Source organism: Saccopteryx bilineata, chromosome 5 (genome assembly GCF_036850765.1).
Source record: "Saccopteryx bilineata isolate mSacBil1 chromosome 5, mSacBil1_pri_phased_curated, whole genome shotgun sequence".
Classification (NCBI taxonomy): Eukaryota; Metazoa; Chordata; class Mammalia; order Chiroptera; family Emballonuridae; genus Saccopteryx; species Saccopteryx bilineata.
Window position 1 is genome coordinate 228,476,231 of NC_089494.1, and position 14,361 is coordinate 228,490,591.

General features: G+C 39.9%; 1 protein-coding gene across 3 annotated transcripts in view; it reads left to right on the forward strand.

The window, feature by feature from the left end:
* The window catches only part of LNX1 (ligand of numb-protein X 1), a 180,323-nt gene that overhangs the window by 159,033 nt on the left and 6,929 nt on the right, over positions 1-14,361 (forward strand). For 2 of the 3 annotated variants that reach the window (XM_066233591.1, XM_066233593.1), the window contains 2 exons: positions 7,741-7,875; positions 13,871-14,048. In XM_066233591.1, coding sequence (XP_066089688.1) covers positions 7,741-7,875; positions 13,871-14,048 — 313 coding nt within the window. The remainder of the gene's footprint in view (positions 1-7,740; positions 7,876-13,870; positions 14,049-14,361) is intronic. The other variant, XM_066233592.1, reaches the window with a different exon arrangement.

The window sequence follows — 14,361 nt, forward strand, 5'->3', positions numbered from 1 at the left end:
AAAAGAAAAAAAATATATTAAGAAATAGTCATTAAAACCTCTAATGTCAATGGATGAAATGCTAACTAGAGAGATAAGCTCTGTAAGCTTATGTTATTATAAATTCAACTATACCTCTCACTCATCTCTATAACAGGAGAGACACCCAGTCGAGCGTGGGTCTCCTGTGGGCCCACACTGTCTTATAAAAGGTGCTGTGTGTATGGCCTACCTGCTCTGAGCAGCACAATCTCCATGCCCAGTGGTCAGTGTAGAGTTTTTCTCTTTCAGGTATTTCTATAGAATAAAACCAGGGGCATAGAGTGGTGAATGTGGTGACTCTTAATTTGATACTTTATAAATCTAACATAAGAAACACAATGAATGCATACAGTTTACATATGCATTGCATACACTTTACCACATAAATTGCATACAGTTTACCAAACATTTTATTTAAGCATGTGCATATATATTTTTTAAAGTAGCAAGTGCTATAAGTCATTTGGTTTAACTCCTAGCCTTTGGCTGGGTGAGAAATTTACACCTTTGACGTACAGGTACTCTGTCTGCTCTTGCTCTGCCTTTTTAATGGTGACCCTCTCAGCCACCACATGGGCCCAGATAATGCCAGGACAGAAAGACCCCTCTACTCCAATAACTGGTTCTGTGCTATGCTTCTCCTGGCTCCTTAATTTTCATTGTTCTGTTCTTTGATTTTCATTGTTCTGTTCGGTGAAGTTTCTGGTCCATGTTGCATTCTGACAATTTGAGCAATTCTTTTTAGCCGTATCAGTTTTGTAGGAAAAAGAGCAGTTTCCAGTCTGAACATGATGGAACAAGGCATTCCCAGACTCCTCCGTCCAACTGTTAGGGGTGGAATTTTATTATTTTAAAGTGGGCTAAATACAAATGAGGCTGCCAGACTATGGTTCCCTTCAGTGGCCTCCACTTACTCTCATCATATAAATATTATTGGCAGTTTTTAATCAAGTCTCAAATGCTTAGAGAAAAACAGACGTTTAACAGAACAACACAAAATAAACTTTTCCATGAAAAACAATCCTCAATTATTAACCCTCTGGCTTTCTCTGACATTTAGGATTTTCCTATTTTTTCACATAGAAGTAAGTAGTTGATTCTACCTCTGGAAGCTCTAATATGTGTTACCCATCTCTCTCTGGTGGCCCCCGTTTCTGACTGTCCCTGAAGTTGGAACAAGCTCCAGAGGGCAGGAGCCATGTCCCCAGGGCTATTAGTGAAGTGCCTGGCCCAGAGGTGGCATATGTCAACTATGGGGACAGAATGGTTACAACAAGCTGAGGTCCACAAGAGAGAATATGGATGCCATCGGAATCTCTTCTCTTTGACTTGTAGGAAGGAGAGAGGGAGTTGAATGCTTGGACTCTTGGAAGAGAAAGGAGTATAAGTTAAAGCAATCAGCCTATGTAACTTGTAACCACACTGTCCAGAGTTTGTCTAGAGCAGTGTTTCCCAACCTTTTTTGGGCCATGCCCCACCTTAACCTTTCTAAAATTTTTATGTCCCCCCCTATGTAACATACATAATTTTTAACATTAAAAAATTGATTTGTTCACTTAATAAACATAAATGATAGGTTCTAGGAAGAAATCACTATGAAATTGTTAACAAAACACAGTAAGTAAAATTTCAAAACATATAATGAAAAACAGAAATTTAAATTCCAAATAATTTTAATACAGATTTTTCTATATTAATTTATTATTTTAATTTAGTGTGATCCTTGCGCTTGATGCTTGCTGCACAGAGATTTTATATTAGGTTCCAATTTGGTTAGCTTTAGTCTCAAGACCACGTTGTGTTATATCCAGCTGATTTCTTTTTTTTACCAGTAAGTCATTTACAGCACTAAATCCACATTCAGCTAAAAATGAAGATGGAAACGGTAGCAATAGTTTTCTTGCAATTTGGTTGAATTTGGGTATTTGATTTCTGTTTCCTCACAAAGCCATGCCATTGCTCCTTTGATATTGAATAAAGCTTTAATTGACTCATCATTTTGCAATTCTGCGAGTTCTTCTTGATACTGCATATTTGATATATCAGACAAATCCACTAACATTGGCTGCATCATCCATGTTGGGAAATCAATTTGTTTTATTTTTTTTTTAATTTTTTTTCTTTCATTTTTCTGAAGCTGGAAACAGGAAGAGACAGTCAGACAGACTCCCGCATGCGCCCGACCGGGATCCACCCGGCACGCCCACTAGGGGCGACGCTCTGCCCACCAGGGGGCGATGCTCTGCCCATCCTGGGCGTTGCCATGTTGCAACCAGAGCCACTCTAGCGCCTGGGGCAGAGGCCACAGAGCCATCCCCAGCGCCCGGGCCATCTTTGCTCCAATGGAGCCTTGGCTGCGGGAGGGGAGGAGAGAGACAGAGAGGAAAGCGCGGCGGAGGGGTGGAGAAGCAAATGGGCGCTTCTCCTGTGTGCCCTGGCCGGGAATCGAACCCGGGTCCTCCGCACGCTAGGCCGACGCTCTACCGCTGAGCCAACCGGCCAGGGCCTCAATTTGTTTTAAATCAGAAAATCTTTCTTTTAAATCAGCCGATAGAATATTCAAATGATTGACAATAACAAGTAAAGCAGTATCAGTTACTTCACATTTTTGGAGCCAATGAAACTGTTTAAAGTTTTTGTTATTAATATGGTTCTGACATAACTCAATATTGGTAATGAAACCAAATATCTTTTCTTTTGCATCGACAAGAGTTTTATTTGTTCCTTGAAGTTGCTTGTTTAATATATTTAGTTTTTCAAAGATATCGGCTAAATAACTCACAAATGCTTTACCATCTATTGTTAACAGATACTTCATTTCAGGTTTGTCGCTTAAAAAAATCACTAAGAGTATCAAACAGTTCCATAAATCTTTTCAAACAGTTTCCTTTAGATAGTCATCTTACTTCAGTATGAAGTAAAAGTCTCACATGGTCTTCATTTTGTTCTTCACAAAATAGCTTGAAAAGATGCTCACATTTGGCACTAGCTTTAATAGCATTAACACACTTTATTACTGTATGTAATACTTCATTCAGAACAGGTGAGATGTTTTTAGCTACCAAGTTTTCCCTATGAATAACACAATGCACAAGAATCATTTCTGGATTCGCATCTTTCATCAATTTTAAGCAGCCATTTTTCTTGCCCATCATATTGGGAGCACCATCTGCAGCACAAGATGTTACATTTTTCATTGGTATATCATTGACATCTAAGTAGTTTTTTAGCTTATTATATATATCTTTGGAGGTAGTGGTGTTTTCTAATCTTTTACAGAACAACATTTCTTCAGCAAAATGTCCTTTATCAATATATCTTACGTAAGTTATCAATACTGCCTCACTGTCTCTCAAAGTTGATTCATCCATTTGCAAGGAGAATTTTCTTGTTTTCAGCTTTTCAATAAGTTGTTTTTCAATATCCTCACTCATTTCGTCTATTCTTCTGCTAACGGTATTGTCACTGAGTGGCATAGCTTTTACATCTTTGTCATCTTTTTCAAGAACCGTTTTAAGAAATGCTGATATTGACGGTTTTATTAAATTCTCTCCTATAGTGTGATTTTCTCCAGTTATAGCGATGTATAAAGAAATTTGATAACTAGCCTCAAGAACACGATTATTAGTTGAAGTATGAGCAGTAAATAGAGACTTTAATGTTTTTTTTTCAAAATTTTTCTTTAAAGTTTTAAAGTAACTCAAATCTGAATTAATATGAGCACTATGTTTTGCCTTCAAATGCGCCTCAAGACGACCTCGTTTCATTGATTTGTTGGTCAAGCATTGCTGGCATAAAAGACAAAAAGGAATCCGCTCATCGTGAACAGTGGGTATGAACCCAAATTTTAAATATTCCTCCGAATATTGACGAGTTTTTTTCTTGCTTGCACCACTCATTTTACTATGGGCTATAATAAAAATAAGATCAATTAAAAACTAATATTAAAATATGTGTTAAAATATATTCAATGTGACAGTAAACGTATACTAAAAATTCATATTTATTTAAATGTATATACCACATCTACTACACTACCACCGCAAATCAAAAGGTATCTATATTTTTTCCACTTGACAAAATTTTCTGGAAAGTTATGCTTCTAAAATTAAAATTGTCATGCATGCACTATTATAGCCCCAATAATATTTATAAAATATTATTGCTTTCTAGCCCCGATGCAAGAAGTACTTAATAAAGAGTTTAATATTGATAAAAATAAAATCAAATACTTACCAATTATATCTATACAATATATATATGTATATTTATTAAATCAATGAGCTTTTACAGCAGTTTTGACTGACACTTATTTCAAATTAACATCAACTGAATGATGTGAAACACTACAGAAGTTGCAATGGGCCAATTAGGTGAGAATAACTGCGTTGTTTAGCGAGTTTTTAAAACATCCGGGGTTCCCCGCGGCAGACGGCACGCTCCGCGGTGAACCCATCGTTAAGTTTACTTAACGATGCCAATCACCCAGTTGATATTTTGGTCTCGTCAAATGAAATTATACTTAATAATTATTTACTGCAATTATTTAAGAATTGCATTTTTTGTTAAATTTGGCACCGATATCTAGCATTGCATTTAAATGGCCCGGGGCAAAAGAGTTAAAGTCGTGTCGAGTCCATTTTCATATTGCCTGCCCTTAACTATTGAATTGCCCCACAGGGGCGTGGGCCCCACGTTGGGAAACACTGGTCTAGAGCAAAATGGAGGTTGCTGAAGGGAGAGAGGAAACTTCAAGTGAAAAGAATCTAGCTCTCACCTTGTTTACTGCTTGAGCCACAATTGTTAAACAGTCCTTTCATTCATATTGCAGTCCCCCAAGATGCAAGAGGAAGCTGCCCTACCCTCCACCTAACATGCTCTTCCAGCATCAGTGTGCTGTGCCCGTCTCCCTGGCACATGTTTCTGTGAGGATGAAACAAACAAGTTTCTATCATTCTCTCCTTCACTCAGTCTCTCTGTGCCTCCCCTTCCCCCACCTCTCACACTCACTCCCCGTTCACACCGACTCACCTCTGTGGAAAGAAAGACTGATGCTAAGGGCTGTTTCTCGACATGGAATCCAGCTGTTCCTGAGAGATGGAGCCAGGACAAACACATTAGCCCATTTTCCACCTTCCACTTCAAAAGCTCGGAAAGAAAGTGCATCAGATAGAGTCTCCCCAAGAGCAATTTATAAGGCGGCTGGTGAGAGCAACGCAACCCCCCCCCCCCGCCCCAGTCCTTGCAGGGAATTTATTTTCACGTAAATTGATAACAGGGTTATTTATTAGAGTGTTCTTCCTGCCAACATCTTAATACTGAAGTCAGTATTTGAAAATCAGTGAGAGATTTGTGCTGGAAAGTGTGAATTAAATAACTCTTGGAGGCTGTTCCTTGACATTTTGGATTTTGCCTGGCACGTTGATTCCACATGTAAGTGTTGGATTTTCTCAGCGTTTATGAGGTGGCTAGGTCATGTTCCTGGTCCAAAGTGAATGGGATGCAATGTGCTGGCCTAGAGACAAAGCTGCTGCCCGATCCTTCAAAACATCGGAGTTTCCCTGCAGATAAGCAGATCTAGGCTCGGCCATTGAAGTTTGGACTTGAATGCTTGCCACTTTTTATCTCAATAATTTTTGTTTCAGAAGGTTCTGAGAGATAGCCTCTTTAAGATAAGTGGGGCTTACGGTCTAAAGAGACAGTGATTATGAAATACTCTTCCAAGAATTGAATTTAGTTGACTAATGCCATAGTTCTTTGTGTCAGCCTGCTTCGTTACTGTTTCCTGGGCTTGTTATTTTTGTTCTGTTCTGACACAGGCTTCATATGTGATAAAACAACAACAACAAAAAAACCAACAACCCCACCAGGGGTTGTGGGGTAGGAGAAGGAGCAGAGAAAGGGCGAGTACCCCTGACTCGGTAGATCAGCAGATGTGGTGGCCGGCTTTACATGAAGGAAACTGAGTGACGAACCTGACTTTGCCTTCTGAGTCCTGTTTGGTAGGATCTTCTAGATGCATGTGGTGTTGACGACAGACACACTGTAGACATGCTGTAGCAGTTGCTTTGAAAAGTTTATCTAATGAACAGCCACCCAATTGATGACCCTAAGTTTTAAGAAAGTCCTCAGGAGAGGTGTGTATTAATGTAAGAATGCAAAGTCATGAAGGTTTGGGCTGATTAGTATTGGACGACAGAAGTGGGGATCTGATTTCATTGGTGGCGGCTTAAGGTTTTAAAAACAAGGTCCTAGCCCCTGAGAGTGGGGGTGAGCTGTATGCTGTGGAGAGGAAGATGCCGAGAGGAGGGAAACAGCTCAGCTCCCATTTTCCAAGCTCATGGAGAGGAACACACACTTTCCATGGCCTCCTTTCATGACCTGACTTGTTCATGGTCTGACGACCACGCCTGCGACATGAGAAAGAAGGCAGGCACGCAAGTGTCCAGCCCTGCTGTGTCTGGGAGTGATCAGCGGATGGGAGGAAGAAAAGAAAATGTAGAACTTAACTCCTCTCTCCTCCACTTTCCTTGTCCCCAGATCTAGATTTGGAAGGGGGCCTTTCTAATCCAATCTAGCACACCCCAGCCACTGTTAGCATTTACTAGAGCAATGGGGGAGCTCAAGTAGCTACTCACCAGGGGCTGTCAAGGGAGCCCCGTTCATGTGCGTTTCTCAGGTTCAACATCTAACTATCCTACAAATCTGGAGCCTCAGTAATCAGCAGTTCTGGAATAATGATGTATGCTCTCAAACACACGTGAAACTCATCTGTGGCAGAAAGCCAATCTGTAAATTTATGGTGTGGAATGGGCCTTAAGATAAGCAATAGGTTTGCTATTTGTAATGCTTTGTCCAAGTATCAACATGCATAGCAGAGAGGGATAGTAGTCAGAATTAATGGTCATAACATAAAAAAATAAAGGATCAAGGCAAAGGCCTTCGATCAGGCTGTGTTAGACCCTACTGATTCATCCCTGTAGTCAGACGGGCTCATCTTTTCTGATACTCAAATGCTTGAAACCATCAGATGCAGAATTTCTCTTCCTACAGTGGTACCATCACTGCCACTCACTCCACTTCTTCTGCTTTGTTGTTTACCTTGGGTCTTAGACCTTTGGCTGGGATTCTACTGGCTGCTACTTTACATTGTACACCCAATTCTTCTGCAGAGTTTTTCAGACAAAGGAAATAGCCCTGGCTGCTTGACTCAGTGGTAAAGCATTGGCCTGGTATTTATAAATACCGGGTTCGATTCCCAGGCAAACAGAAGAAGCGACTATCTGCTTCTCCACCCCTCGCCCTCCTCCCTTTCTCTTTTTTTTTCCTCCCACAGCTATGGCTCGATTGGTTCAAGTGCATTGGCCCTGGGCGCTGAGGATGGCTCCATGGAGCCTCCACCTCAGGTGCTAAAGATAGCTCAGTTGCCTAACAAGGGCCCCAGATGGGCAGAGCATCAGCCCCTGCTGGGAATTGTCAGGTGCATCCCAGTTGGGGCACATGCAGGAGTCTATCTCTCCTCCTCTCACTTGGAAAAATAAGAAAAAGGAAGAGAAAAAAAGATAAAGGAAATAACTCTGTGTTCTTGAGAAATGACTAGGTGGACACTGCCATGAAAGATACTAGAAACCACTTTTTTTTTCCATAAAAAAGGTAAAGCCCCGGGGTGGATGCCTGGGAGGGAAGCTCTGCGTGGCTAACACCTGTGTCTTATCCCAGGCCAGTGAAAGGCGCATTCACCTCGTCGTGTCCCGCCAGGTTCGTCAGCAGAGTCCTGACATCTTCCGGGAAGCCGGCTGGGACAGCAACGGCAGCCGGTCCCCAGGGCCAGAGGACAGGAGCAGCAGTCCCAAGGTGAGGCCCAGCAGAGCATGTCCACTGCTTCTGTGGGAGCTATTTCTTGGGAAGGATGCACACTTGAACATTTCTAAGTGTCATCTCTGGACTTCATCACTTAAACATGATGTGACTTACCTTGTAAAGCTAAAAGCCCAAAGTCCCATCTTTAAGACCTGGTGAGATAACAGGTGTCTCCCATCTAAGCAGCACAAAGGGTGGAGAGTTTGGAAACCTGATTTTGCACACCGCATATGGAGACCTAAATTCTAATCTAAGCCAAATAGATGTCATGTTTTTTTCAAGTCATTTTGTATAAGGATTTTTTGTTGTTGTTTGCTTTAAAATGAAACAAGAGGTTTGCTTGGCTTCTGGATTTTAAAGTTCCTAGTCTGTTTGAATATTAACAGTTCCCTTGCTATATTTAGCATGTTTGTTTTTGTAGAAGGACCCAGAAAAATAATATAGACACTTGAAGTTCACGTAACATTAGGGCACGGTGGAGGTTGGGGCACACCCAAGAACACACACATGTCCTATCTTACGGAATTTAAATCCAGAAAATGATTTACAAACTGGACGAAGCAGAACATATCTGTAGACAATGCATCCTCAGGTCAGCAATTTGCAGCCTCTCTTTAAATGAGGTGACTCAGCCCAATTTCTGCTTCTGTCTGTGGCCAGTCTTAGAGGCAATGCTATAACCTCTCCATTGGGATAGGTGTCCAAGCAATACACCTTGCTTAGGCTAAATTGAGTCCTATAGCCCTGGCTTGGCATCTTCTTGTGATGGTGATGAGTTTCTAGCCATCATTTCTTCTGGGATCTGGTTTCATTAAATCCCTTGTAACTAAAACAAACAAACAAAAAACAAACCCCACAGGCAGTCCCTTCTTCCTGAATCAGACGAGGGAATGCCTGCGTACCACGTCAGGCTATGTTTCAGTATGGAGTAACTCATGAGTTTGATTTTTTGAGCAATGCACATAGAACAGTACTCAACATTTTGACTTTGGAACATGTCTGCTTTGTATGCTGTTAATTACACAGCCTGCAAGGCCACACCCCTTCCCCTTTCACCAGCCAGCCAGCCGTGCTCCATAAATCCATAAAGTCCAGGCTTATTTATAATAAGCAATCTCAACAGACCAAGTATCTCCTGCTAAAACATTTTCTGAATAAGGACTCCAGGTGTCTTTGTCCTAATAAATACTCTTAGTGTGCTTAAATTAAACTAATGCTGCTTATTAATAGAAAACTAATTCATTCTAATTACAGTTTTAATCTAATTAACTGATTATTGGTGAATTAGCTAGACCATATTATATTCTAGCTCATTGAACCAGTAAGAATAAAGCTTCCACCAGCAACTTCTTTATAATCCCTTCCACCAAATCATGAATCATGGAAGGAGCCAAGATGATCTGGTCAAATGTTTGTTGCCACCTTCTCTTATGTGTTCAATCCCTGGAAAACATATATAACAAACTGGCCTAGTAGAAATTATAATTATTTTCATTTCAACTTGTAGTTCTATCTGCCTTCTAAAATGCTCTCTCTCTCTCACAACACACAAAGTGACATATTTGAAATGAAACAAAGACACATGGCCCTTTGATGATTAGTTTTTTATGATCCTACTAAAGCTGTAGTTTGTTTAGGAAACAATGTGTCTTTTGAAAGCAGGAAGTTACTCAAAGAAATACCAAAGAAAGCAAACCAAGATTTGTGAGACAACGATGTTTTTAGCAAATTGAGAACTTAAAGAATTCTAGGCACCAAATTTAGGAGTGTGGTTACCTCTGTGGGAGAGGAAAGGGAATGTGACTAGAGGGAATCAGAGAGGGACTTCAACTGTTCCTGGAACATGTGTGTGACACTGGGTTGCCAAGGTACATGGATGGGCAGGTTATGTTCATCTTTATACCTTGTGTCTAACATGGTTTTTAAAAATCCAAAGCAAATATTGTATCACATATATTTATGGTTGAGTGGTCTAGTTGAAGGGTACAAGTACCCCTGATATATTTTAATCAGCTTCAACTGTTTCATCATAAATCATGTTTTAAACATTAGGAAGCATCCTGAAGTCTCCAAAGTAGAGTCGGGGCGTGGGGAGAACAGACAGAAAAGATCTGTTGTATTTAACTCTCCTCTCCCAACCCAAGTCAAACAAGTCTGGGTACGGAGGGTTTGTGGGAGCATTTGAGTTTTTCCATTCCGGCACGGGTGTCCCTGTGGGGAAGGCGAGTGCTGGGGGAGACACAGCACAGGGACGCACAGGCACATTTCTCATTTGGGGCAGTCCACTGTGTCTGTTGGGCCCGAAGTTGCTCCATGAAGCACATGTTTGCTCAGTGCAGAAAAGCCACTTGGTAAGCACAACGAAGGGAAAGAAGGCTCTGCTCTCCAGTAACTTGCATCTAAAAATACAGATAACATGTCTCTGCAGCCAGGAGGACAAAACTTTCTGCGTTCAAATCGTGTATGCCATGTGTTTCATTTGACAGATTTGAATTTGGGTTGAGTTCTCTAGTCAATGAACTAAACTCTTTCTGGAAAAATTGGGTGATTGATTCTCACATGTGGGTTAAACAACTGAAAATTGATAAATTCACTTAGATCATGTGTTTACATATTACCTCTATAAGCAAAAGAGCATAGTGGGGAGAACGCAGACTTAGAGTCCGACATCCTGGGTTTGGGGTCCCAACATTCCTTCTGCCGTCTCTGCCTCACTGGTCAGACATTGTAAACTGTTGGGCCTCGGTTTGCCTGCCCTGACCTATTTAAGTAGAAAACAAATATTTCCTTCTTTTCCCTAAAGGTGTATCTGGCCAATTGGTACAATATTCAAGGAATATTTACAAGAAAATAATTAAAGCTTCATGAATTCCCATTAACTATAGTGGCAAAAGTGAAGCCAGTATAACTTCTGGAATATTTTATATTTAATTTGCTACTTTCAAATGAATTCTGTAACAGTTTTTTGTTGTTGTTGTTTTAAACCAAAGTATTCTTGGGTAGAAGCCCTATATCCCATTAGATTACATTTCTTTTAGCCACAGCTTTACAGTACAAGGGCATTCTTCCCCATTTGGTAGATGAAGTCAGAGGGAGCTTGAGTGATCACCTTATAACAAATCTCATAAGCTAATTACTTTTAGAAACCCAAATAACAATAAAAGATGTTCAGACTCACTACAAAGAAAGGCACTTAAATTATTGGAATCTTTGTTTTCCTGGGAAAATATTACAAACATTGATAAAAGCCTAGTATTGGCAGAATTGTGAGAAATCACCCTTTTCAGAATGTATTGGTAAGATTATAAATGACAGAACCATTTCAAAGGCAATTTATCAATATCTAAAAAATGTAAAATGCCCTAGGCTCTTTGATTTTGCCATTGTAATTCTAGAACATTAGCCTAGAGAAATAGTTTACCTGACTGCACAAGATATGTGTATCTAAGGATGTTCAGTGTCCCTGTTTAATTTTGCAGATGGCAAACAACCTATCATCAATGGGGGATATAACATACCGACATGAGGTATTAGGCAGCTGTTCAAGAATGAGATAGTGTGTGTGAAATGTATTTGTTTTCCAGAATATTCCATACTGTGTTTTAGACAGCACCTTGGGAGATTGATCAGCTACCCTTAAGCCCCGTCCACATGTGGAAATAATGAAATGAAGTCCTTCTCGGAGAACATCAGGAGTAATGCTTTATGGATACCCCCAGGAAGGAGCTAAGCAACAGGGCAGAGAGTAGGAGTCTCCGGGTTTAGAACTCTTGCCAAATTGGGGGCATTTCAGAACCGCCTGCATCTCCAAGTGGGGTTCTTTTGAGAGATGTTTGTGATTAAAGGAAGAGACATCCTGCATCTAATTGCTTTTCAGAGGGAAGAGTTATGTACAGGGAATGGATCTTGAGAGCCCCGCTAAATCTACTCCTTGGCCTCAGCCACAGTGCTAGGACTATTACTTATTTGTCTTATTTTGAAATTTTTCTCTGAAGAAAAGTCCCATTTCAGTTTTATAACCCGCATCTGATAACCATTATATTCAAGGTTCTGGGATTTAGATAACACAATCCAGACCTTACAAGTAATAATTGTAACATATACCTTACCATAATTATTCATAGTTTCTGATTTATTACTGTTACTACAAAAAATGATTTGTGACAATTGGCAATTTATCCACCCATTTATTCAACAAACATGTACTTACCATCAATGTGCTAAATGCTCTGTTCAGTACTAGGGATACAGTAATAGGCCATACTGTGTACAATAAGGCCATTAAAACAGACGTGAGTAACTTAAAACCAAAGGAAATCATGAGATAATACATGCACAAAAGGAAATCATGAGATAATACATGCACAAAAGGAAATCATGAGATAATACATGCACAAAAGGAAATCATGAGATAATACATGCACAAAAGCCTAGGCTCATCTTGCTTCATAATGAAGCAGTTAAAATTGACCCTGTGCACGCAGGTAGAAGTTTTGTGTGATGTCAACCATCAGATTTATAGAAGCCTGTTGAATTATAAATTGATTTGTTGGATAACATACATACAGGACTCACGCAGAAAGGATATGCTAAGTCTGTCACCTTCTCTCATCTAGTTAGGTTCCCCTAACTCCATGAAATCCCTTTTTCTTCCAGTTTCTTTATGAAAATGCAAATAGTAATATAAATTCTCATTTTCCTTTCTTTTCAAAAACAAAAGGCAGTACACTTACATATTTCTGTACCTTGATTTTTTAAAATCAGATGTGTTTTTAAATCTCTTATTTTTTTATTGAATTTACTGGGGGACATTGGTTAATAAAATTATACAGGTTCCAGGTGCGCAAGTCTAAATCATCTGTGCAGTGCATTGTGTTCACCACCCCGAGTCAATTCTCCCTCCATCACCATCTACCCCCTCTTCCCTCCTCCGCCCCCTTTCCCGCTTACAGTCCCCACATTGCTGTCTGCGTCTGTAAATTTTCTTTTTCTGTTTAATCCCTTTCTTTCACCCAGCCCCCTACCCCATCCCCTATGGCAGCTCTCAGTCATTTTCTTTCCTTAGGTACAACTGGAAGCTATGTTTAGAGGCAAAGACTTCTTTGAGATCTGATCAAGTGTTATACTTATTTGCAGTGTACACACCTAGTCTTAGTTCCCCGCGCCAGCAGGGAGAAGACATTTTTGAATAAGTATATATTGATATGTATTCATTGATAAACAGTGCCCCAAACTCTCTTATTATATATTTCAAAATAAAACATATAGCTTTGCACCTTTTTCATCTACTGCTGTTCCATCAAAATAAGTTTTCTTAGTTTGATTTTCAAACGTTGGTCTACAGTTCTATATGATACAATATGTATAGTATATATTTGTATTTTATATTTATATATATTTTTATATAATGAGAGTACAACTGACTACATACTATTTAGAAAGCTCAAGTAAGAAAGAGTAAAGATACCAATTTGGGGGGGGGGGTCTAGATATTGGTGAGCTTTTAGTCATAAGAGCTATTCATAGGCCTTCAGGCTATTATTTTTCTTTGAGAGTTTCTATAATTGGTTGCCTGCATAAATTAAACTGGTACTTTTTAATTAAAATATGGTTACATTTTTAACTTAGAAAAAATTCCTGATATTCATGAATGACAAGAACTTTATGAAATGCTGACTCACTACTTGTCAGGAATGAATGAATCACTTGAAAATTTTGAGTACAGTGCACGTATGCTATTTCTCCAGGGGTCTCCAATCTGTTCCACCTTCCATTTTTACTGGTCCTGTTTAAAACGTAGACTTCCTCTGAGTCAGCCTATGGAATTTGGAATACTGTAACGTTGCCGAGGGTGGGGGGCAAAGCAAGGTTCTCTACATGCATGTCTTTCTCTGTGAGACCAGGCACCACCATCACATATTTATGCAATTTTGGCAGTTTTTGTATGTAGGAAATACAAACCCATGTTTGTTTTTGTCTGTGCCTTTAGTGCCTCCAACCTGCGGTCACTTGTCATGAGAAGGTGGTTAGTGTCCAAAAAGACCCCAGCGAATCTCTCGGCATGACCGTTGCAGGGGGAGCATCACACAGGGAGTGGGATTTGCCTATCTATGTCATCAATGTTGAGCCCGGAGGAGTCATAAGTAGAGATGGAAGAATAAAAACAGGTAAAAAGAGACTCTTAAGGTTCTGGGGTAGTAGAGTGTTAAAAGGAATTAGCAGCTTGTTGGGTTAAGTAACTGTTACCAGATTTCACAAGAATGCAAGGGTGATCTGGCCAGGACATCTGTTATCCATTGACCGTGATTGGTTTTAGTATAATTGCTGGACTGGGTTTCAACCCTTGATTCATGCGGGTTGACGTGGACGCCATCTTGCTTGCTAGTAAAACAAGTACTGCAAACTATTCAAGAATAGGAAAATGCTACAGTTAAGAGCAAGCTGCCTAGATTAAATGGCATAATTTGGTTCCATTTATTC